The sequence below is a fragment of the Dysidea avara genome, chromosome 9 (genome assembly GCF_963678975.1).
Source record: "Dysidea avara chromosome 9, odDysAvar1.4, whole genome shotgun sequence".
NCBI lineage: Eukaryota > Metazoa > Porifera > Demospongiae > Dictyoceratida > Dysideidae > Dysidea > Dysidea avara.
In genome coordinates this window covers 6152649-6178046 of record NC_089280.1, presented here as the reverse complement: position 1 = coordinate 6178046, position 25398 = coordinate 6152649, and the positions used below count along the sequence as shown (strand labels likewise).

The following is a 25398-nucleotide window of genomic DNA, read 5'->3' as shown; positions in this document are numbered from 1 at the left end:
AAGACGATAGTTGTGATATCTTACTCATGATATGGTTTAGCTATTACTCTTTTCTTGTTGAATAGCTACTGGAGCCCCACACAGGGGGCTTGCAAAATTTGTAGGTTTTCTTTTTCAAGGAATACCTTACTACAGTGGTATCTAACAATTCGTTTAGGTTCAGTCACTTTGGTGTACAAAAGAAGCCTTTACAGAGGTGGGATTATATTGTTACTAGTACAAATGACGTAGGGTTCCAGTGATAAAAGTAGTGAAGCAAGAGATGAATTATGGTAGCTATTACAACATGGCTATGTGAGAAAATCCCTACTTTGGCATGCTATCAATGCCTGTTTGATTGATTTGAAATCACTTGGCAAGGGAAATATTGTGTTATGATTCTATAAAATGGTACCAAGGTCACCAGTAAATCCATCTCTATCAAAATACTGTAAATGTTTTATATATGCTTGAGGGGCATTAAGCTTGATGCTATAGTAGCTCATCTTTTTAATATTAATTTGGCAGCTAGTGTTACACCATGTAACATATTGTACATGTGTAGGGTTCTGGTAGTAACGTGGACCTGTGTGTAATTACATTAAGAAAGGTGCAGTAGATTTGTCCCTATGAGATTGCCAACTTGAAGGGAAGGAGTTGAGTGATCTATTAGCAGTGTTATGTGCATGTATATGTCCCATGATATACATTGTAGGATCATTACAAGTACATACTGTGGCATGTATCTGTGTGTAGTTAAGTTTGTATACATGTGTCACTATAGTAATATACATAAGTTTGAGTATTATACCTTAGCACAAAGCGGTACTTGCATGACCACATGGCTAGCAAATCAAGTAGCTATGCAAGTTAAAAACATTAAGCTTATTAATAGTTCCAGTTTTCTAAAGCATGTAAAAGAAGTCAGTATTACCATAAAGAAAATCACTTTTCAAAAGTGATTTTCTTCATGGTAATACTTAAGTCTCACACTGTGTTTACCAACCAGTGACATACAACACTAGGCTTGTGTCGATTATGCCAGCATAATTTTTAGGCTGGCATAATGGGCAAATTTCCACCACATTAAACTTCTGCTACAAGTCACAAAGTCAAGGGCTTACCTATTTTGGATGGTGAAATGATTCCTGATAACAAGTAGAAACTGAATACACTCAGTTCAGTTATATCCCTTGACGAAATAAATTTTTCAACTTGATTTTTTTATTGTGGGTTTGACACGTGCAGTCATGTGCCAACTAGCACCAAGGCATGGCAAAACAGGGGCGTAGACAGACTTTTGGTGATGCCAGGGCCTAGCTGTAACCTCAAGACCAAAAAGTTACTACCTACTGACAATATCTCTATGAGGGTATCCAGGATTTTCTTGGAGGTGTCAGATGTCAAGTGGAATGTTTGGGTGGAAGACCTAGGTGCTTCCCCCTAGACCGCGTCTGAACGAAAATGATGCATAAAATGTGACCTTAGGCAGCAACATTAAAGGTGCTGTTTGTGCATCTAGCTAGCTAAAACCTACACACTGTTGTTTATGTAACTTATAGAAACTATAAACCTATTGTAGCTAGCTAATACTAACTTAATCTTCACTTCCAGAGAGCCAACTTAAATTTTTCTAACATGGGAACCCTCCACACTCGAGTCCCTTAGTTGGCAATACTTTCTTCCAGGTATACACGATTCTCGGTCGGTCCTCCTGTTGATGGTCAGTAGACTTGGCTTGTACTCCAATATATTCAAGACATCACGTGCCCGCAACATGTAACAAACAAACCATTCATCAGATAAATATACATCAACTGTTCACAGTTTGTGCTCACCTGACACATGTATAACACGACCACTCGAGTTTGTCGTAGCTGCTGCCTTGTAGTATGTCTGCCTCAATCAGTCAACAGTCCTTCGCCATTTCTACCATGAATCACGTGCGCTACTGATCACGTGATGCAGTAGATCTCGATGATTTGCAATAGTTCAGCATTAATGCAATGCGACCCTCAAGAGTAGTACAGAGAAGTGCTAGTGTGCAAAGTAACAACCGGAGAGCTCCAGGGTTGTAAGATTTGATGTGATTTTAGTTTTAAAGAATTCTGCCGGGGGGGGGGGGGGGGGGGGGGGCGTCCGAACCATAATCCGAGCCCCTCGGCTACGTCCCTAATCTCCCCTCCACTAACTACACCTCCTTATTTATAACTACATACGTAGCTTGCTACACTACTCTGAATACTGTGACTGATTTATTAGAGTATCTCAATCTGACTGCTCTATTAGAGAATCTCGAATTATTGAAGCCCGGGCCTGGGCCCGGGCCACCCGGGTTCTGGCTACGCCCCTGTGGCAAAGCACTTTAGCTGAGCTTCAATAGTATTATATAACACGTCTCATCGTCTGATTTTGAATAAAATGTGATGATGACTATGATCATTGGAAACTAGCTCGATTGGATCGAAAATTATGCACTTGTCAATTTCATGCCCCACCCCCCCACCCCCGGGCGTCCCCACACCCCAGGTGGGGATTTGACATTGCTTCTTGTCCCCACCTCTGGGGCAATTGACAGTTGTCCAATTCACTGACTGATTTTCGGTAGTTGCATTTCTAAACAATAAAATCGCACTTGCTATAATTTTACTAGCTACAGGGCAGGTTTATTACTAGTCGCATGCATGAAATAATATTATGCGCTTATTCATCCTTGAGGTCAGCGGCGGAGGAAGTAGTTGATATGAGGGGGGGCTGGGCTGACCCATACTTTAATATTTCTATAGTTTGGTAAAGTGAGACCAAAAAAAAAAAAAAAAAAAAGGTCACAACCAATTGACAAGAGCTTTCCACCGCACCAGCTACCATTGCTAGCTGATAAACTACATAAAAATCCTTACATAGCTCGCTACACACTGACTACTTTATTAGAGTGACTTCTCTATTAGAGTATCTCGATCTTTATCACGGTTTTCAGCCCCACTCCAAGAAAGATAATTTCGGTGTGATATCATTCTGAGGGGGGGCTAGGCCCCCTAGCCCCCCCCCCCCCCCCCCCCCCTTTCCGCCGCCTATGCTTGAGGTGTTGTCAAATCCCCTACTATGGGGGTGGGGACATGACAGCCGATTTTGCCCCAGTAGTGGGGAATTTGACACCACGATTTGTCAAATCCCCTGTATTCCCCCACCCTTCCCTGGGGTGGGGCATGAAATTGACAAGTGCATTATACAATAGAAGCTCTGATGATAACAAGGTTAGTGTTGAGTCAGATAGCTAGTAAATGTCTGGACATTGAAAATAGTGCATGAGGTCTGGAGTGAGATTGAGGTTAATTTCAAACCAGGAAAGTATTTCAAAGATCGAGATTCTCTAATAGAACAGTCATCGCATGCAACAGAGAACCATTAAGTGTTTATCCCCAGGAGGCTAACTGTCCTTGACATGGTGATGCAAATGCAAGCTACATATTACAGTATATGTACTGAGCAGTTGTTGTCCTTTAATTTACCAATAGCTACAACTCAGAACTCAGAAGATCAATCAGACGATGCATAATATTTTATTTGCATACAAACTACAATATATTAGACCATAATGTCTATAGCTTCTGAGGGACTATAGATATGCCCCCAGACTGCCTGCTCTAATATGCTTACGAGCTCTGGAGCACATCCAATTTCAAGCTATTGCTATTATTTGTATGTTACAGTTGAAGTGACGCTTCTCCATTTACATTCTATCATATGAAGAACTTCTCTGCACAAAGAAAAAAACACACAAAAAACCATAATGCATTTCTGAAAAACATAAAAACAAGCATAATAGGCAGAAAATTGGAGAAATGCCAAAAAGCATAATAGGCAAATTTTGGAGCATAATAGATTCAAGCCTATACAACACCTACCATAAACTAATTTGCTTACATGTGCAATGAGTGCATGTATACAATGAGTCTTGTTTGTTTTCCAGGTCTGGTGACTATACTTACAAAAGAGGAACTGATATGTATGCCTTGAAGGTGTATCTAGAGGGTTTAACTTTGCATTGACAAATTCTCCAATTGAGCAGTCAATTTTAGATGCTATACTAATGTGTGGAAATGAAATTTTTGTTGATGTCTTTGGTTTTTAAACTCAAGTTTTGAGAACTGTCAGTATCTTACCTTTTGTATAGCACATACTGTAGGTAGATGCTGATGCACTGAAAAATTAAAACAAATGCATTGCCAAACTATGATGAATTGCATAAATGAATCACTTGTATATGAAAAGTATAGAAGTTTGCTATTGTGGAGAGTGTATGACAATGTAGTAGGAATTTATTGACTACTGTATTAGGGTGTTTTACCACATCAAATGAAAAAAACATAGTTTTGTTAATGAAAAGGGCTCAAGGCTGCTTTAGTTGTAAACTACTAGTGTAGCGGTAGACTAAATGTGGCAACTATAGTAAATCTCTATGAATGACTGACTAATGTTGAAAGATCAATTCAGATGTTGTAAAAAAAAAGGCTGTATAGGCCTATACTATTTTGATATTGTAGTACACACAAATGCAGGTGTTTGCAACTGCTGGGGTTAATAGTACTGTAGCTATGACATTAAGACACACAATCCGAAGTGACAAAAGTGACTTCAAGTACAGTAGTTTGGTGTATTTAAAATGTGCATGATCACTGTTTTGAGTAAATTTGCTAAAATTACAGAGCACACTTTTGAAGGTTTCAATACAACACCATAGCACTTCATGAATCATGATAGTGGGTTTGCAATAGAGATCGCTATTTTTTTTTGGGAAAATCTTAATAGAATGCACACCTATAAACCACCTTGAAAAGCATCCTTCAATTCAAAACAGCCCTCTGGTAGTTTTATTTGCAATGAGTATAGGTATTTTAGTAAGTATCAGATGAAAAGGAAACAGTAAGTGTACTTCATGAAATTTTCCATTTTGCTCATAACATCATGTTATTTTGTTTCACGGGCCTACAGCAAAAATTTATCCAGTTTTTAGGCAAAAAACTATACAGTGATACTTTCCCCATGTTCATTACCACTATATAAACCAGTATTCCATAGATCATCATCCACTCTCGAGCTCCAAGTTTCTCTTCTCAAGTTTTGTCAGCATCTCCATAATTATATTAAAGAAGCCTTACAGCAATTAAATTATGGGATCTAGATCTGTTGTATATGTTGATGTGTCATGTTCTTCATCATGTCAAGAACCGCGTTGTACTTTCTTCAAGACTATAGCAGCACTCTCCCCCCTTAGAAGATCTTGCATAGTATCTTGGTGGGTCTTTCTTCTTGTACGTTATTTGCTATGAAAGCACACTCAGGCACCCACTGCATGCTTCTTCTAGTGTGCAGCTATATATAATGTCATCATAAATACGTATTATTAATTTGTAGCACAGGTAGATGGTACACATGCTCGACTAACATTATTATGCTGATCAGGAATTGTATATGTCATTGTCTATGCAGCATCTTGTGTGTGCGTCCAGTCATTGCTATCAAAGTCTATAGATACTATGGTGTCTACCACGTTAATCCATAAATGGATTATTAAAGTACAAAGTACATAAACTAGTTTATTATATTAAATATTTGTAAAAAATATATGGATTACTACATAAATCAACAGACTGCTTTAAAGTGATTATATATACAACAAATTACTTTCAATTTTTCGTAGGTTTGCTTGCATGGTCAGTTTATGCCTAATTCCAGTAGAGATTCTCGAAAGCAGACTGGACTTGGTTCACGATCTAATTCATCTCTAAAAATATAAATACAGTTTGCATAGTAAATTGTTCTAATAAGACATAACTGCAACAAGAGCACATGATATGACTACCAGCATGTACATACAGTATACATATTTATATGAATATTCTGGTTATTATGTATAATACTTACATAATAGTTGAACGTGTACGTTCTCTTAAAGCCTGGTCAATGGTCACCTGGTACTCCATATTAGGTATTGTGGTATTCTCCTGTATGCTGTCATCATTTTTGTTTTTCACAGTACACAAACAAGATGTTATTGGTTGTTTAATAAATGTTGCGATCAGGATTAAGACAATGAACAGTGGCAGTAATAACAGAGTGAAAGCTAATCCATTTACAGTGTTAATGGTAGACCCATTTCCAGCTTCAAATGGTTGCAGTGCTGTAATCAAAATCATGGTTGCCAGAACTAATCCGTCAACTATGTTTAAAACTTTACTAGCATATGGTCTTACTATGAGATGTATTAATGCCATTATTACTAGTGCTACAAGTTGTATATATGCCTTAGTAAAAATATTGGTAACATTTATGTTCACTATGATGAGCAGCACCAGTCGACACATCATGTAATAAGATGCATAGCAACGATACTTATCTTTATAGCATCCTTGAAACTGGTCAAGCAATGGCTTAAATCTTGTGAAATTTATTTTATGGTTCAGAAATGGTTCCAATAGGAGTAGTAAGGGGAGTCCAATTGCAATTACTAGTCCACATACAATGGCTACTAAACTATACACCAAATGACGTCCATTAAAGTACTCAAGATCAGGAGATAGGTGGGTAAAGACTTTGCTCACTCCTGTAAACCTTAATGGCCTCATTAGTAGCAATGAAGTTGAAGCTATTGAAGTATACGATAGTAGTAACAGAAAACAAATAACATGGATGATTCCTCTACTAACAAATAGTGAGAGTCGTCTAGAAAATTTTGCTGATATGCTGATGAGTAATAAAATCACCAGAACAGCTAATGGGTGTATGTAATGGATAAACTGTTGGTCAATTCCACTTAATCCTTTTACAAAACAGAGCTCTCCCAAAAATTGTGGAGTCAGTCTGGCAAGGCTAGACACAATGGTCACAATCCTATACAGAATGCCAGAAGAACATAAGACTTGTCCCAATAAAAGATCTGCCACACTGTAGTAAAATGTTAGACCGTAAAAGTTCCAGATTCCAATTTTAAAGAACATTATTGTAAATACCAGTATGATACTAGCTATCCAGTATAGAAATGTCATTGTTACGACAAAAACTGTTTGCTCTATGCTACATTTGCTATTGTTAACACAAACGATGGAATCAAAAGACAAAGTGTAACCATCTTCACACTCTCCACAAACTATTCCCGACCTGTGTTCCCCACATTGATCATCTGGTGATGACAGTAGAGGACAAAATGTAGTGGTGCCCTCACAATTCCTCAAATTGCAGTAGTTGACTGGACAAATACCAACAGTAACTTTTTTGTCAACAACACCAAACCAATAGCCTCTTCTGAGTTTAGCACTACTACTAGAACATTGAATGGTGTCATCTCTATCATAGCAAATACACTTTTCAAGTTGATTATCATACTGAAATCCAGAATGACAAGGTGATAGTTCTATTCTCAAGGTTACTATAATTGGTGTCCATGTATAGGCAGTGTCATACAAGGAATGAAACTGTATTACGATTGTTGGGGGATTTGTATCTACTATTGGTTCCTTGCCAGTTACTTGAAAGTTACTCATTCCCTGTGATGACATACAGCTCAACGAGTATATAATATCTCCTTCTATATTATAGATATCATCTCCACTAATTGGCACCACTGAGAATGACACTACTCCAGCTGGTTTTCCATTTTCATCAACTACACAAACTGGGATAGCAATATCTTGACCAAGCATTATATCATTAATAGTGTATGTAGGATATCCTAAAATATTAACTAAATCGACACCACTTCCTCTGACTTCACTATCATTTACTGGATCAACACCATTTTCTTCCATTTCACTATAATCAGTTAGCAAATATGCAGGAGGGTCTAGTCTTATTTCTACTGGTGAAGTGACTATTTGTTCACCTAACACATGTTTAGTAACATTCAACTCAGATTGAAACACTCCATCACAAGATGATGACACACTGAAGAATACTGAACTTCCTCCTATTACAGCTACATTATCATTGAACTGGATATTTGTATTGTTCATCACTTCTAAAATGTTGTTAACATTTCTGGAGCAGTTATTACTTGGCAATACATTACAGTACATTACTCCTCCATATCTTATTGCTTGATTGTTATTGAAAATGACATCACATTGTGCGGCAAATGTTAGTTTTGAATTCAGATCAAGATATAGTGCTCCGCCATGTTCTGCGGTATTCTTTTCAAACAGGGTAACTCCCTTATCAAATACTAAATTTGAATTCACAAGGTAGAGTGCAGTACCAACATTGTTTGTAAACATACAATCTTTAATTGTTACATTAGTAGTGTACCGTGAATAATTAGAGCTACCGTGGTACACAACACTATTGATATCACTGATGTTATTAAATTTACTATTTTTAATTGTATAAGAACCAAAAACAGGACAGTATTCACATATATGTGATATATATATACTTGCTCCATGGCCACCACCTCTGTTGTGTTCAAATATTGTATTAACAAGGTATAATCTGTGCGTAGGTGGAGTGATTGACTCTTTAGCACGGCTGTACCTTCTAGAAATATGAGTTACTGGATCTCCAATTTCATATATGACACTAGGATTGGTTGACTTAGGTATATCTACTGCAGAACTAGAGCAATAAAATGTACTTCCATTTGTTAGGATTTGATTGAACTTAAATTTCATATTTGAAACAGTAACATTCAGATGATAGTAGTCAGACACTGCAACTAGACCATGTCCAGACTGTAACACGTTTTGAAAAAATTGCAATTGTCGAAGTTTTATTTTAATATAACGACTGACTGAAAGAAATGGACCACCAACATTTCTTGTAAATATCAACTTATTGAAAGAGACAACTGGTAGTTCATCATCACTACGTATGTCTCTTATCAATTTAGAGTACATGACTGAAACCAGAGCAGACTTTCCATTGTTGTATTGAAACCTTGACCTTTGTAATTGCAAACTCTCAACATTAAAGAATGTTATATTTGAAGCAGTGTTGTTACGAAACAAACATGATGATAAATGAATGTTATATTTATTACTAATTGACAATATACTTCCATCAATGAAAGTATTTAAGTAAAATGTCACATTTGTGAAAATAACATTTGCAAATAAGAAATTCCGTGAAGTTTGCATAGATATAGACACCAGGTCTCTTCTGTAATAGACTGTTGACATATAATAATTAGAACTATTTGCAAAGATAGTGTTAGCAACTAGCAAGCTAATGCTTGCAGAATTTATAGCTTTTACCTCAAACAGTTGCCCACCAAATCTATTTGGAGCTGTATTAGCAAATATACTATCATTGACACTGACTGTTGACTTAACTTGCTTGGAATATTCAATGAACAGACCTCCAATGGAAAACTTATTTGGATTGACTCCACCTGAAAAGTGAACCTTGTCGATATCAACAGTTCCAGACACTTCGTACATCTTAACATACGTTTCTATGAATGAGCACCTCTGGATTGTTACATTAGTGACAAAATGGAACCGTAAATTAAACCGAGGTATTAAATCATTTCTTCCAAATACTCCTCCCACAAAATGACGTCCACATTTATTCCAGCTTATATTTCTAATGACAACATTGCTACAATTATTAAATAGTAAAGTGCCAGTATAGTTGCAGGAAATTTCAGGATTGTTATGACCAATTAATTTGATGTCATGAATGTCTCTAGATTCGATATTTGATGATAGAGAAATGTTAGGAATTGTTATGTTCACGATGGTGTTACTATGCATTTGACTCAACACATCTTCAAAACATTCACAATGAGGTAAAGACTGTATATGACATACACAAAGACTTGACTGATCTGTGCTATTAAAACTGTTCCACTCATATGTATCATTGATGACTGTTATCATTTTGGGTGATAAACTAGACACACTACTAATAATGAGATGAAACTGTAAACCCAGACATATCCACATTGTGCAAATGTCAATCATTTTCCTGAAAAAAAAATTATGATTTTTTAATACTTAAAATTTGGGATAAGATATTAGTATTGCACCTTATAATTTCAGTCAAAGCATAAATTTGGTTGCGATCAGAGGAGGTTGGATGCACTCTAAGTGCCACATAAGTACATTGCCCTTAATTGCATTGTTTTACTATATAACCTAAATATTTCGAGGTTAATTAAGCAATGTTGTGACTAAAAATAAAATTTTCGTGGATTTTCAAACACTCCCAAAATGTATTAGACTATATGGAGGTCTAAATATTTCAAGGCTAAATTTTTGCTGATAATTCCGAAAAGCGCGAAATCAGCAAAAATTTCCCCCATCAAAATATTTAAGCTAATGGTAGCTATTTGGTATTTTACGTGACCTTCAATAGTCACAATACAAATTTGAAAAACGATGGGGTTGGCTGGGGTTGATTAAATATTCGGATGCTTTATGTACAGACTGGAATGAGTTGCCAATTAATATAATAGAATCAAGAAACTTGGATGAATTTATTTACGTACTTAAGATTTAAGATTAGGCACTGGGCAGTCAGCTCAGCTGGTTTGCCCAGGGGGTGAAAACCCCAAATGGTACAATCAAATGCATACAGTCATGCATACATACAATTTTGATAACTAATTACAGTAGTGAAGGTTAAGTACGTAAATAAATTCATCCAAGTTTCTTGATTCTATTATATTAATTGGCAACTCATTCCAGTCCATAACAGTTCTAGGATAAAAACTATATTTATAGGTGTTAAGGGTTGCTTGTGGCAGAATAAAATGATTGGGGTGATGTTGCCTGGTACAAAATTGAGTTCTTTGATAATGTGAGGGGATGGAGATTGGTAGTGTATTTTATAGAATAGTGTTAATCTTGATGACTGATAGCGTTGTTGTAATGTAGGTATACTAAGAGAGGACGATAATGACGTAACACTATTTCTGGAGTAATCTGATAAAAATCCATCGAGCAGCTCTTCTTTGCACCTTTCCTAACTTATAAATGTCAGTGTTACAATATGGATCCCAAACTGGGGTGGCATATTCCCCACACCCCCCACCCCGGGGGCGTCCCCACACCCCAAGTGGGGATTTGATATTGCTTCTTGTCCCCACCCCTGGGGCTATTGACAGTTCTCAAATTCACTGACCGATTTTCGGTAGTTGCATTTCTAAACAATTAAATCGTACTCACTATAATTTTACTAGCTACAGGTGTTAATTATTAGTCGCATGCATGAAATATGTGTTTATCCTTGAGGTGTTGTCAAATCCCCTACTAGGGGGTGGGGGACATAGTGGGGATTTGACAGCCGATTTTGCCTCAGTAGTGGGGAATTTCACACCACGATTTGTCAAATCCCCTGTATTCTCCCACCACCCCCGAGGGTGGGGGGTGGGGCACGAAATTGACAAATGCATTAGTTATATACAGTAGGGTCCGCAATCCGAAAAATCAACTTTTACAAATCGATCCCTCTACCATTGTGGAATGTTTACTTATTTATTTATGATTACTGGGCAGTCAGCACAGCTGGTGTGCCCATTGTAGTATCCCATTGCTACAAGGGGGTGTCACTCCAATATACACTGTACTACGATCTGCGACCGCGGTCAAAGCTAAAGGTCAATGAACAAGGCCGATTTTTCACGAAAAACAACGGTCAAATTGTTTTCCCAGCACAGTCAAAGCTTCGCGAGTAAGTAGTGCACGAAAATATAGCGAAAATAAACGGAACCAGGTCCATGGTCAAGACAAAAATTCTATGAAAGTCAACGGTCAAAATCGAAAATCGATCTTGACCGGCTTTACCGCGGTCGCAGATCGTAGTACAGTGCTTATTGGAGTGACACCCCCTTGTGCTAGATCCACCATGAAACCGATGGGAGGCACGATTGTTGTCTTCACAGAAATATCATTTTTAGTATCTCACGGGATACAAATTTTATATTTAAAACTTTGTGCTCCACACTTAGCGAGATTATATCCTGAGTTGTTGCAATTAAAAAGTAAGCATAGTAATAAGCAAATGATTTACTGGCGAGTGATCGGCACAGGGTTGCTTTCTTTGAAAAAAACTTGATTTCAAACTGCCCTATACCACCCAGGGAAAGAGAAGCCAACTCTTCCTCATAGTGTTTCGATACGGTTGGGTGCATAGTCTGTCTATGCTGTTAGTTTGGAAAAGATCTGAGACTTCTCACCATCTGGGTGACGAGCGTCAAAATTTTCTGCAACATTAAAGAAACGTGTGGCGCTTTCTAGCCATTTCCAGCACTTCTGCATCCACAACAATCATTACTTATTGACTAAAACTATGGAAAAATTTGCCTCTGGATGTTTGGTAGCAGCGGTTGTCAATTATTGTTTCATCCACAGCTTCCACGCCTCGCTCTAAATGCTGCACCACGGCAGGCAGCTAGCTATAAATCTTCCAAATTTGACTTCACCTCTCACGTTCCACAGCAGCTTCAAATCTTTACTAGATCACCCTACATCACCATTATATTGTAAAATATCCCAAAACATTTGAAGTTTACATCTCATGTTAATCAAATTGTAATGAAAGCCAACAGGGTATTGGGAATTATTAAACGTACCTTTGCCTCCAGGGATGCCAACACAATAAGATTATTATACGTTACTCTTGTTCGCCCAATTTTGGACTATGCGTCAACTGTCTGGAACCCTCATCTTATGAAAAACATCCGTAAATTAGAAGCAGTTCAAAGAAGAGCCACAAAACTTATACCCTCCTTCTATAATTTGACATACTCTGAAAGACTCCAAGAACTTAATCTACCCAGCTTACTTTACCGTCGAACCAGAATGGATCTGATTATGACTTACAAAATCCTGAACAATTTAGTATCTGTGGACAAAGACTATTTTTTTACTGTTAATACCAACCCCACCCGATCTAATGGACTCAAACTTTACAAAAATCGCTTCAACACTGCTATTAGAGGTCATAGTTTTTCACAGAGAATCGTCAATGATTGGAACACCTTACCCCATGAAACTGTATCTGCACCTAATGTACTGATCTTTAAGACTAAATTAGATGTATTTTTATATGACCGCCGGTTTGATTTTATTTAGATGTACTTGAGATTGGTTTTTATAAGACTTTGTCTTCCTTATACCAATCAAGTTAACAATAATAATAATAATAATAAAAAACAAACCGCAAAAAGCACAAAATCTTTCATTTTCGATTCGAGCTGGGTGGAGCTCCTGGTGAGTTGGTGGTATACTGCATCACACGAAATCACAGAAAAATGCACCAACTGCTACTGTTCTATACCATATGCATATTTTGTACTGTACGCGTATGGCATACGCGTACAGTACGATTTTCCGTACCATACGCGTACGGTATAGGCATACGCGTATGGTACGTACCATATGCGTATTATGCTTTTTCTCAGTGTCTTCTAGCCTTGCCATCACCTAGCTACAATGGGCTATCTTCATTTCTAGCTGAGTAAACTTAGAACACAACATAATAATCTGCTTAGCTGTAACTATAAATTTATTCAGCACACATGCATGCATTTTCAGTATCCTTGCCATGCCCATGCATTTCCCACTATATAGTCCCATACTGATGTACCTAAATCTTATGTATATGATCTCATGTTGTCTGCAGAACTTCACATGAATGGTACTGTGTATGCTACTTTATATATAGCTACAGGGGCGGATCTAAGATTTATAAAAGGGGGGGCTAACTCAAGGTACTAATCTCTTGGGTAGAGGTGTGCTTTGCACACTTCCCAGCATGCAAAGCATGCTGGAACTAGGGGGGTCTGGGGGCATGCCCCCAAGGAAATTTTTGAAAAATAGATGCTAAAATACTGCAATTTGGAGACATTTCCGCATAAAATTCATAATATGTTCTGCCTGTAGATATTTTATATACTGCCTTTAGATTATAGGTATGGCTCTCTGAAGCACTTTGTTAATGGAAAAGTTTGGGTAGGCACAGACAACCAAGTACATGATACACCCCTCTCACAATTGCACAACACTGAATAGGTGCATGTTAGAATAATAATGTTGAAAGTGGAAAATTTTGAAATTTGATCAATACAAGATTGAATCTGAGAGCATTTTCAATGGAAATTGTGTACCTGAATTAAGTATTGCCATACATATTAACCACACAAGTAGATGAATGAAGCCCTTTAAACAGACCAATGCACTTCATTGTATGTATAGGTGCAAAGATTTGGAAAAATCCATAACAGAGCCAACTATATGCTTCCAGTAAATATTCTATTAGAGTAGTTAGCTGACTGCTCTATTAGAGTATCTCGATCTTGTACACCTCCAATGCTGATCCAAGTCCTTGTTGCATAAAATTTAGCATAAATCCACTGATTATACCTTGGAAAGATGTTTATAAGGTGGTTTTATGAGTATTTGTATTAATAGTGATCATATAATTATTCTAAGACAAAATTTCATTATAACTGATCTTCAGCATATTGATCAAGTAGCTAAAGCCTAAAAATGAAGGGGGGGGCTTCAGCCCCAAAAGCCCACCCCCCCTGGATCCGCCCCTGGTCAATAGGTACGGCAGTGCAAAACCATTCTGCATGATATTATACGCAGGTTAGCTATACTCAGATGGTACGATTTTCCGTACCATACGCGTATGGTTGTACCGTAGGCGTATACGCATGTAGCTACCATACGCGTATGGTACAAAATACGCATATGGTATAGAACCATAGGCGGCGGAAAGGGGGGGGGGGCTAGGGGGCTGAAGCCCCCCCTTGGTCTGCTGAGGGGGGGCTAAGCCCCCCCTCAGAATGATATCACACCGAAATTATCTTTCTTGAAGTGGGGCTGAAAACCGTGATAAAGATCGAGATACTCTAATAGAGCAGTCACTCTAATAAAGTAGTCAGTGTGTAGCGAGCTAAGTAAGGATTTTTATGTAGTTTATCAGCTAGAAATAGTAGCTGGTGAGGTGGAAAACTCTTGTCAGTTGGTTGTGACCTTTTTTTTTTTTTTTTTTTTTGGTCTCACCTTATCAAACTATAGAAATAAGTCTGGGTCAGCCCAGCGGAGCCCCCCCTCATATCAACTACTTCCTCCACCGCTGTATAGAACACTACTACTACCAAACTTTTTGGACTATCATTTATCATTATTCTAAACAAAATTAGGTGACCAGTGTGGCATCAGAAGTACTGAAAGGGACTTTGGCACCATTAAGAGAATCCCGTGGAATGATGATCGAAAATTTTGATGCTCTTCACCCAGATGGTGAGAAGTCTCAGATCCTTTCCAGACTAAAAGCATAACTGAACAGACTATGCATCCAACCTTATCACATTACTATGAGGAAGAGTTGGCTTTTCTTGTCTTGGCTGGTAGGGAAGTTTGAATTCAAAAGTTCGTGTTTCGTTTTCTGATTTTGAAAGAAAGCAACCCTGTGCCGGTAACCCAGTGAATCATTTGCTTATTACTGTACGTACTTTTTAACTACTAGATAATATCTAGCTAAGTAGCAAGTTTTATCCGGTCCTTTGTGTGGAGCACAAAATTAAAAAAAATTATTTTGCATCTCGCGAAATATTGAAATCGATATTTCTGTGAAGACAACAATTGTGCCTCCGGTTTCATGGTGGATCTAGCAATGGAATACTACAATGAACATCTCACAATGGTAGGGGAATCGATTTGTAAAAGTTGATTTTTTGGATTGCGGACCCTAAATTAGTTATCAAATTGTATGTAGCTATGTAGCTATGTATGTAACACTTTCACACCTCAGATCAAAGGAATTCTTTATGCTACAAATGTGATGTGGCACACTTGGTAGTGCAACATCCAGATGTCACACTGCAAAGTGTGCTGACAACTCATTACTGCATTCCACAAACTGTACAGCTTTAATGCTTCTTAGCATTGAATACTGTAGTAAAATGTATATGAAATCTATGAGCAAGATGCACTTTACATTGTGGGCTTCAGTGATCTCCTGTGGCCTATATACAATTGAGCCTCCTGTAGCTCTCAATTGAGACCACCTGAATCCCACAATCAAAACTATCTCTTGGTGATAAGGTTTCTTATACATTTTGAAAACCTTAGATAGTAAGTACTAGTGTTATAGTAAGAGCTAATATGAAACTATGATATAGTAACTATAATGATATATTTAACCACCACAAAGGATCCTGGACAAATACTAGACCACATTAAATGCACCCTCAACCACATCAAAGGCATTTAACTTCAAAAGTCAAAGGCATTTAACTTAAAAAGTGAATTTAGCAGCTTAAAACTACTTTAAAAAGTACCTTCAAAGGCTTAAAAAACTACTTTGAAGTGTAACATATTAGTTGCAACACTGTAAGTCATGCATTGCCTGATATGGCAATGCACCCCCCACAGCATTACACTGTGAAAAAAGCTCAGAATAATAAGGTCTATAACAGACTTATTATGTTAGTATTGGAATGAAATAGTACAGCATATATTAATAGATTAGGACTTTACTATAACAAGCTTATTGAATACATTTAAGACAGTCATATATTAGAGATTAAATCACTAGTATAGTGCAGTGTATTATCAGACTATACTAAGCCTATTTCAACCATATATTGGCTGCTATACTACTGTACTTTTTTACTTTACTGTAATCTGTGGCTACCTTAATTAAATAATTTCTATAATTATATTTGTAATGAATTAAATTCTGTAAATATATTAAAACCACAATAGGTACAGCTAGTAAATCAATGTCTCCTTGGCCACGACAGTATCAAATCAATTTCGTCATTTATCAGTCTTTATCCAACTGCAGCAGGTACGACAGTAAATACAATTCACAAGTTCCATTACAAATTACCTGTATTATCATCACTATGTAGAACTCTGTGACAATCTGTTAGTTGGCTTGGTAGAACTGTCCCACAGCTCTAATACAAAGATGGTAAATATAATGTGTATTCTGGACAATCGTTGGACTTACAGTTTGTAACAATAAGAATCTCATAAAACCGAGACCTTGTCTGGAAACCTAGTATTACCATGTAGAATGGCGGCTAGGTCCCACAACTCTATTAACGATGGTAAATATAATGTGTATACTGAACAATCATTGTACTTACGTATACAGTTTGTAACAATCTTTTAAAACTGAGGCCGAGTCTGGGACCGACAATCCATGTACAACTAAGACAAGTCTGATAAGACCAGGTCTCACAACCCTAAATGGAGGCAAACATAATTCATATTCTGGATTATTTGGTGTACTTACAGTTGTTATCAGTGAGTCTAACCAGACATAAAATAGCCACTTAGTATGTGACTTTGTTGGGCTAATGTGTTATGTAAGCTCACAAGAAGCATCTGATACACTGATAACCAAGTCCAAGAATCTTGTAATCACTAAGTACAACTGAAACAAGACTAAATATAATATAATTTGCATACTCTCAGTGAACTTACTTTTGTTAGCAATACGAGCATGGTCAGTGAAATAAGGACAAACAAGATGGAACAGGTTCTTGAAAGCACTCAACTCATTTACAGTGCCAGACGAGGTAGCAGCCGTCAGCTGTTGATAAAAAGTATGAAGAAATGAGACCGGTTCCCAGAAGAAATGAGACCAGTTTCCACAAACCTAAACGAAGGTAAATATAAATTGTATACTGGACACTCTCAGTATACTTACTTACAGATGTTAGCAATAAGAATTTCCTAGAACTGAGACCAAGTCTGTAATTCCTACCCTATTGAAAAGAAAATGAATAAAAACACAATCAGGCTTAATGCACTTACAGCAGATGACGTTGAACAACTCTGTGAAAAAAGAACAAAACTGTCCACATGTGGTCGCTACCAGATTCTTTAAAGGAAGCAGCTGCCATTGAAGGAAACTAACACTGCAAATGTTGTACACTGACAGCCTGTAGAACTAAGAGGTTCGACAAGAAGCTGTACCACTGAAGAGATAATATACAAAATCATAAGAGCAGACCGGCCATGCATACTCTTACCGTTGATGGCTGATGAACTGTGTCCACTCGTTATCCGCCATAAGCTGAGATAACAGGATATAAAATATGTAATACGTACACAGCAACACCAAAGTTGAATCATTTACTGGCCATTGTCATACAATATACAATTTAATACGGCTAAACCTATCGTACAAGCTATCATTTTAGTCTAATACTTACTCATCTAGAGCTGTTTTTTATTGCTGCCATCGAAGGAATTGTCCACTTGCCCGTGCCACTTCACCACTGGCTACAGCCAGCAGGGATGTACAGTTGTGGTCCATAACTATCATCGTGGCTCATTGGACGATGGCGCCGATCGCGCACACTCTCTCCGCGAGATACACCGTCATATCACTAACATTTACAACCTCTGATACAACAATAGCGACAAAGATGGCGACTTAATTGCATCTAATACGCATGCGCACACCACTGACCCTTTCAATTTTAAACAAGCATTACTACGAACTTTTGCAGGTGTGCTAACTGTGCAAGAAAATCTAGATTTGTATGACTCTTAGATTGAATAATTAATTTTTCTGGTATTATATGCTTTGCTATATGAAAATGTGTGCGTATGAAATTATCACAACAAACTGAAGCTAGTTAGCTAGCTATTGTTATTAACAGAAGTGTAGCTACTTATTGTAAAATCATCATGACTTTGTTTGGTACAGTAATAAAAATCTTAAGTCACATGAGATGGTGAAGCTAAAAATAATGAGATCTGATGGTGAAGCTAATAAGTTATCACATTTAGTTAAGTAAACAAAGCCATACAAAGAATGTGTATTAAACTAAAGTATAATCTGTTTCCCATAATATAAGATGGGGTTTATACTAAACTATAAGATAGTTAGTATAATGCAAGACTATACTGAGATTATTTGTATAGTTTAAGCCATTAGATATACCATCTTATCTTCCTCTTTTTTCACAGTGTTACAACCATTACATGTATTTGAATGTACCATTTGGGCAGTCTCTCGTGGCCAGACCGCTTTTTTCTGTGTATTGGGTAGGGAAAAGGGCCTGGTGCAACTCCAATAGCTGTTTACTTCTGAGCCATCCCCAGACCTTGGTGACGCTAACTGAATAACATTGGCTGCAAAGGAGGCGTTATGACGTCAGTAAAACAGTGAAGTATTCTTACACACCTGCTGCAGTTGTGGGCAATGGCGGATCCAGGATGGGACATTTTTGGGGAAAATGCCCCCCTCTCCCCTTCCCTTGTGCTACTTCTTTTAGATAATACTAAAGTTTATGTCAGCACAAGATCAATTTATAGTTCATGAAAATATGTACATTTTATTGTTACAAATTCACTCGAAACCAGTCACCAGTCAAACTAGCTGTGAAATTATCACCCAGCACTTTCGTGTGTATTAAGCGCCTCTAAAAATAATTATCGTATTGCTGCCTTTAAAGACATGATAGCTTGTTAAACAGCTTTTAAGGCTTTACAATCATCTGCAAAGGCCAAAATGGCAAAAATCAACAGTGAGACACTACTATGAGGTGATAATTTGCTGCGTCAAAAATGCCAATATACGGAAAAAAGCGGTCTGGCCACGCGAGACTACCATTTGGGGTTTTCATCCCCTGGGCAAACCAGCTGAGCTTACTGCCCAGTACCTAATCTTAAATCTAAATATTAAAGTTGCTTCAGCGACATCCTGTCTCTGATCCACCTTCTTGTTCGGCCCCCAAGACTGCTTCTTTAGTTGTAGATGAATCTGCTGTACTAATATATATGTTTGAAGGGTTTTCCTCGTGGTACCAGTCCCGGTGCCTCTGGTTTACGGGCACAACACCTTCTTGATGCAGTCAGTGGCCATACTGCACCTTCTGCTGAACTTTGCCTTACCACCCTCACTCGTCTGATGAACTTTTTGCTTTCTGGAAAAGCTTCTCCATTGCTTGCCCCTTGGTTGTGTGGTGCCCCTTTAACAGCTCTTCTGAAAAAGAATGGGGTTGTTTGCCCTATTGCAGTTGGTGAAATTCTTTGTCGCCTTGCCAGTCGTCTGTGCTGTCAGTTTGCTCGTCCCTTTCTCTCTGACTTTTTCCTACCTTATGGTCAAGTGGGTGTTGGTATCCCAGGTGGTCTTGAGGCAGCTATCCATGCTGTCCGTCATTCTCTTTCCCAATTTGGCAATGACGAATCTCTGGCTCTACTCAAAATAGACAAGAAGAATGCATTTAATGAATGTAATCGCTCAGCTTTTCTTGATGGTGTGTGTAAAGAGTTTCCAGAGATTTCCCCCTGGGTGTATTGGTGCTACAGTCAACCTGCTGAGCTGAGGTTTGACCACAGACATATTCTTGCTTCCACAGGTGTCCAACAGGGAGATCCTCTTGGTCCCTTACTTTTTTCTTTGGTGTTGGTGCAATTTCTTCATTCCATCTCTTTTAGTGAAACATGTCTTCTTAACCTGTGGTATTTAGATGATGGCACATTTATAGGTACTAGATCTCATCTTCATGCATTACTTTCACATTTTACTGAGTCGGGTCCCAGTTTTGGTCTTTAAATCAACCTATCCAAGTGTGAACTATACTGGCCTTCTGGTGACAGTTCTTTTCCTAACTTCCATCCTGCCATCAAGCGTATCAACCCCAAGAACAGTGGTTTGGAGCTTCTTGGATCTCCTATTTGGGAACCTCCACAGTTTTACGATGCCTTTTTGTCTGTTCAATTTGATAAAATAGTTGCAATTCAGGATAAATTGGTTGACCTCAAGGACCCTCAAGTAGAGCTGCATCTGCTTAGGAGCTATCTTAGCATTTGCAAGGTCACTCACCTTTTACGTTGTGTGCCATCTTCCTCTTTGGGCTCCTTTCCCTCACATTTTGACCTTAGGTTGCGAGAATGTCTTAGTAGAATTTTGTGTTGTGGAATTTCTGATAGTAGTTGGACACAAGCCACCTTGCCATTTAGGTTAAGAGGCTTGGGCCTACGTGAATCTGAGCGTTCTGCTGCTCCTGCATTTGTGGGGTCCTGTAACTCTGCCCATATTTTAGTGTCACGTTTAGTGGAAACTTTTGATGTTTTTATGCCATTACCCGGGAAGGATTGTTCTCTCGCTTTCTTTGAAGATATGTCTGTTTCTGTGTTGCATAACTCATCTCAAACTGACCTTCAAACCATTTTAGATGATTCACTTTTTAAACAGCTTGTAAGCAGTTCCACTATTCGTGATCAAGCACGTCTGCGTGCTTTATCACATTCTTCTGGCACCAGCAGTGGTTGGCTTAAAGCACTTCCACGGCCTGCTTTGGGTCTAGCTATTCCTCCTCACGATTTTACTATAGCTTTACGTTTGTGGCTTGGCATTCCTTTGTTCCCTTCTTTCCCACTCTGTACTTGTCTATCTGTCATTGACCAGTTTGGTGATCATCTGCTGGGGTGCTCTCATGGTCCCTTGAGGATCCAGCGTCATAATGCTTTAGTCTCTATTGTACACCATGCCTTGCTCCAAGATCACCCTGGTGTTCTTAGGGAGCAGGGCATTTCATCTGACCAATCTCGTCCTGGCAACATATACCACCCTGATTTTCATCTTGGTCGTCCTGCCTATTTTGATCTCTCCGTCAGAAGTACCACTCAGTCTGCTGTCATATCTTCTGCTTCTTCTCAGGCTGGGGTGGCTGCTGTTGTTGGTGAGATAGCTAAGGACACTCGATACCAGGACATTGTGAATGATAATGGAGGAGATTTTATCCCTCTTGTATGTGAGACCTTTGGTGTTTGGTCACCATATGCCCTATCAATTTTAGGATCCATAACTGACAGAACAACTGTTAGAAACGGTTTACCTCGAAAGTTTGCTAGGCGCCAACTTCTCCAGCAACTGTCTGTGACTTTGTGGAGGTACAATGCAAAAATGATACTCCGCCAGTATTCGCTTACTGCTGAGGACGAATTTCCTGACTTTGACATTGGTTAAGTTAAGTACGTAGCTAGTAATAGGTATATAGTTAGGTAATAAGTAGTATGGTGTAGTTTTCAGTATGTACGTGTGTTACTAGTGTACCAAAAAAAAATCTTATAGCTTCAAGGTGATGTAAGGTAGGGGCGGGTGTTTCCGGACTAAGTTTGTACATGTACTAGAAAATTGTTTATTTCTCCTCGAGAGAAGAACGGATTCTAACATGCTTGGTGCCGAATTGTAGCCAATGCAATAGGCTATCAGTGGTATAAATTGTGAGTAGTAAAGTGTAGGGTGTTAGGAGAAATAATGGTCTAAATTTGCAATTTGAGAAAATGCTAAAAATTTATGTGGCTGGGGTTTCCGGACACCAGTAAAAGTAGGCGTGCCTGGCATTGCTATGGGAATTGCTGCACTCCACTGAGTTCCGTGGCCCAGCAGAGACTGATAGCGTTCTGTTTGGCTGGTTACTTTGTTTATGGCAGCGATTGTTTTAGCAGAATTGCGTTATGCTGCTCCTGACCTTGCAGTTGTCTTACAACGCTTTCAAAGATGTGAAGTTTGATCTACTGCCTGGAAATCTGTACCAGCCCTTACCTGAACACAGAAATAGCATACTTTAGCAATGTGGCCCAGTTGCTGCAGGCTTCTCCGGGCTGCTGGTTGTGCTAATTGCGCATTCAAGTTGACACGACGCAGGTAATGGGCCAGTTGTACTATCTCTAAACCATATATCCGTTCACTGTATAGTGTGATTGACAATTTGTGGTGCATATGGTCGCTTAGAATTATGAACGATGCCCTCAATCTACTGTTAACACGCGTATAGAAAGTTTTTACACAAAAATATTCTACATGCGCAAGCAATTCGTGACGAATCTCAGTAATCCTTGAAGCTATTGAGATAAAACTTTGGTATTTTATAGCACACAAGTAGGGTACTTTGGTGCTCAAACCATAGGCTGATTGGTTTCAATTCCATCCTTCGGTAGCGGATTATAAACGAAGTGTCCGGAATACGCAGCTGTCCGGAAACCCCCTTACTAACCTTTGTAAAAGCGCTTGGTGATTGGGGTGAAATTAATAAGTTGCGGTTTGGTGTGTAGAACTTCTCCAGAATTGTCACGTACGTATTCTATAATCAGAACAATGATACTTTACCGAATTAGACTGAGATCGATGTATAAACCTCTTCGAATAAAAAATAAAACTAGTTTCGAATAATTTATTTTAGGGGCGCTTAAATCGTATCCAACCTCTGGGGTTGGGATAGTTGGTTTTCTTCTGTCACTATACGTACATCAGCCACAATTTCTAAGCCATTTCCACTTTATACACTAAATGACCCTCACAATCCATTCACATTATTTGCTCAACTACAGTGTATCTACAGGTCACAATACCTTATTGATTTGGCTTTGGCTTGGCAGGACGACAAGTTACAATGTAAATTTGCCTTTATATATGTATTAATTCCAAGCAAGTAGAGAGTCTCATAGCAACACTGAACTAATAACAGAAGTAGTTAGGAGTGTCTACTCACTGATCTATTTAAAGCAGAATATTGTGCTTAGATTATCAGTTTCCTGTACAATTTCATCATTTCCTGTACAATTTATGGGAGTACCAGTTGTACACTCATAAACACATTACATACAGTAGACATGCAAATTAATGGCCTAATAAACACATTAATTATTAGAGGGAAAACATTCTCATGCATGGGCAGGGCCGCCCAGAGAAATTAAGGGGCCCAGGGCAAAGAGTTAAAGTGGGCCCTTGACCCAAGTTGTAAGGTGAAGACCAAAAAAAAAAAAAAAAAGGTCACAACCTGCTGGCAATGACAATAACTACCCATCACCAACCATATCTCCTTATCTATAAGCTTGCTACACTGCTCCTCTGAAGAATACTGTGACTGCTCTATTAGAGTATATCGATCTTTTAAACAGGTATTCAGGGGGCCCTTCATGGGGCCTCCTGGGTCCCCTTTCAGGCTGGGGCCCGGGGCAAAATGCCCCAGTTGCCCCCCCCCCCCCCCTGTGGGCGGCCCTGTGCATGGGTCCCTACTGTACATTCTATTGGAAAGTACCATTAGCTATACCAATTCAGCAGCAGATACAGATTAATTTTCACATGTTGACTGGAAGTTATAGATACTGAGTGGGTCCCCAAAGTTGGCTGTGTGAAACAGCTATTGCTGCCCAACAAGCCAGTACTAGGATGCTGTGCATCACTCGCTAACGTGAGTCTCAAATATCCTGGGGCAGTACTAGTAAGCCACAGGAGGACTATTCAAGTCTGCAAGTCTGCACACACAGAGGCCATGGAGTCTGAAGTTTCACAATGCCTCCAACACCACTAAGCAAGACAAGGACAAATTTAATGGGTATTTACTTCCCCAGTTAATACCGGGTACCCATTACAGCTAGTGGGCTGCTTCCCTAGTTGACACCAGGTCACCAGATCTCCATTATACAACTGAAGCAATGTGAGTAAAGTTTCTTGTTAAGTAAACAACAACACCAACTTGGCATAACTGAGCAATGAGACACCTAGATAATTAGACCTGTCTCATTTGTATTAGTGTAAATGGACACCTCACTAATAAGGATATTATCCTATAGAATGGTCCTCACAAGTATCTTTAAGTCAGAGTAGAGGGTTCACTGTACAATTATGGATTTCATAATAGACCATCACCTTCTGTGTGATCATGTTTGTATTAGTAGTGCATGTGTGTATACAGTATGGGGGTGTGCAATGTAAATATTGTAGGCAGCAAACAGTATCATGTATACATAATATGTACTAAGCAATATTTACAAATGCATACTCAGTGTTGGGACAGTTACTTTGTAAAAGTAACTAGTTACATATTACATATTACTTGCAACTGAACTATTTAGTTACAGTTACATATTACCCATAAAATAAAGTAACTATAATAATATTACACATTATATTACTTTGTGTTCACAGCCTTAAGCTGTCACATGTGAAACTATCACCTTATTACGTGACATGATTGCATTGTTGGACAATGTGCAAATCTTGGTTATAATTAAAAAGCTGGTGAATAAGCTTCATTCAGTAGGCTTCATTACTTCATTGTGGCTTGGCATTACTCAGTGGATTACTAACGAGATTAATAACTTCATTACTTGTAGTAATAATATTACATAATATTAGATTCATTACAGTAACTATATTACTTAGATAAAAGGTTACATTTGTAAGTAAAGTAACTTGAGTTATATTAACTGTTTTTATAGTGTATTTCATTATATTACTTAGTTAATACAAAAGTAATAACATTATGTAACTCATTACATAAGTAACGCGTTACTCCCAACATTGTGCATACATTTATTATGCTATTTCAAAGTTGTCTGTGTGTGTGTGTGTGTGTGTGTGTGTGTGTGCGTGCGTGTGTGCGTGTATTTGAGGCAGCATGCAAGTGGCTAGAGCATTGGCCTGATAATTGAA

The 25398-nt window shown here is 38.3% G+C and overlaps 1 protein-coding gene and 1 long non-coding RNA gene across 4 annotated transcripts; both read right to left on the bottom strand.

The window, feature by feature from the left end:
• Positions 1-5614: 5614 nt before the first annotated feature.
• Positions 5615-8912, bottom strand: LOC136266410 (uncharacterized). The gene is made up of 2 exons (XM_066061426.1): positions 5905-8912; positions 5615-5764 (listed from the first exon to the last, which is right to left on the bottom strand). The coding sequence occupies exons 1-2, from the start codon at positions 8865-8867 to the stop codon at positions 5695-5697; spliced, it is 3033 nt and encodes a 1010-aa protein (XP_065917498.1). The 5' UTR covers positions 8868-8912; the 3' UTR covers positions 5615-5694.
• A 7741-nt stretch (positions 8913-16653) lies between these two features.
• Positions 16654-23399, bottom strand: LOC136266309 (uncharacterized). 3 transcript variants are annotated; one of them, XR_010706052.1, is made up of 10 exons: positions 23313-23399; positions 17975-18018; positions 17757-17920; positions 17650-17707; positions 17424-17598; positions 17233-17373; positions 17084-17182; positions 16945-17032; positions 16822-16891; positions 16654-16770 (listed from the first exon to the last, which is right to left on the bottom strand). It is a non-coding gene; the product is annotated as an uncharacterized lncRNA (long non-coding RNA). The 3 variants fall into 3 exon arrangements; XR_010706050.1 differs by lacking the exon at positions 23313-23399 and adding an exon at positions 18158-18633; XR_010706051.1 differs by lacking the exon at positions 23313-23399 and adding an exon at positions 18158-18631 and having other exon boundaries at positions 17654-17707.
• Positions 23400-25398: the final 1999 nt, after the last annotated feature.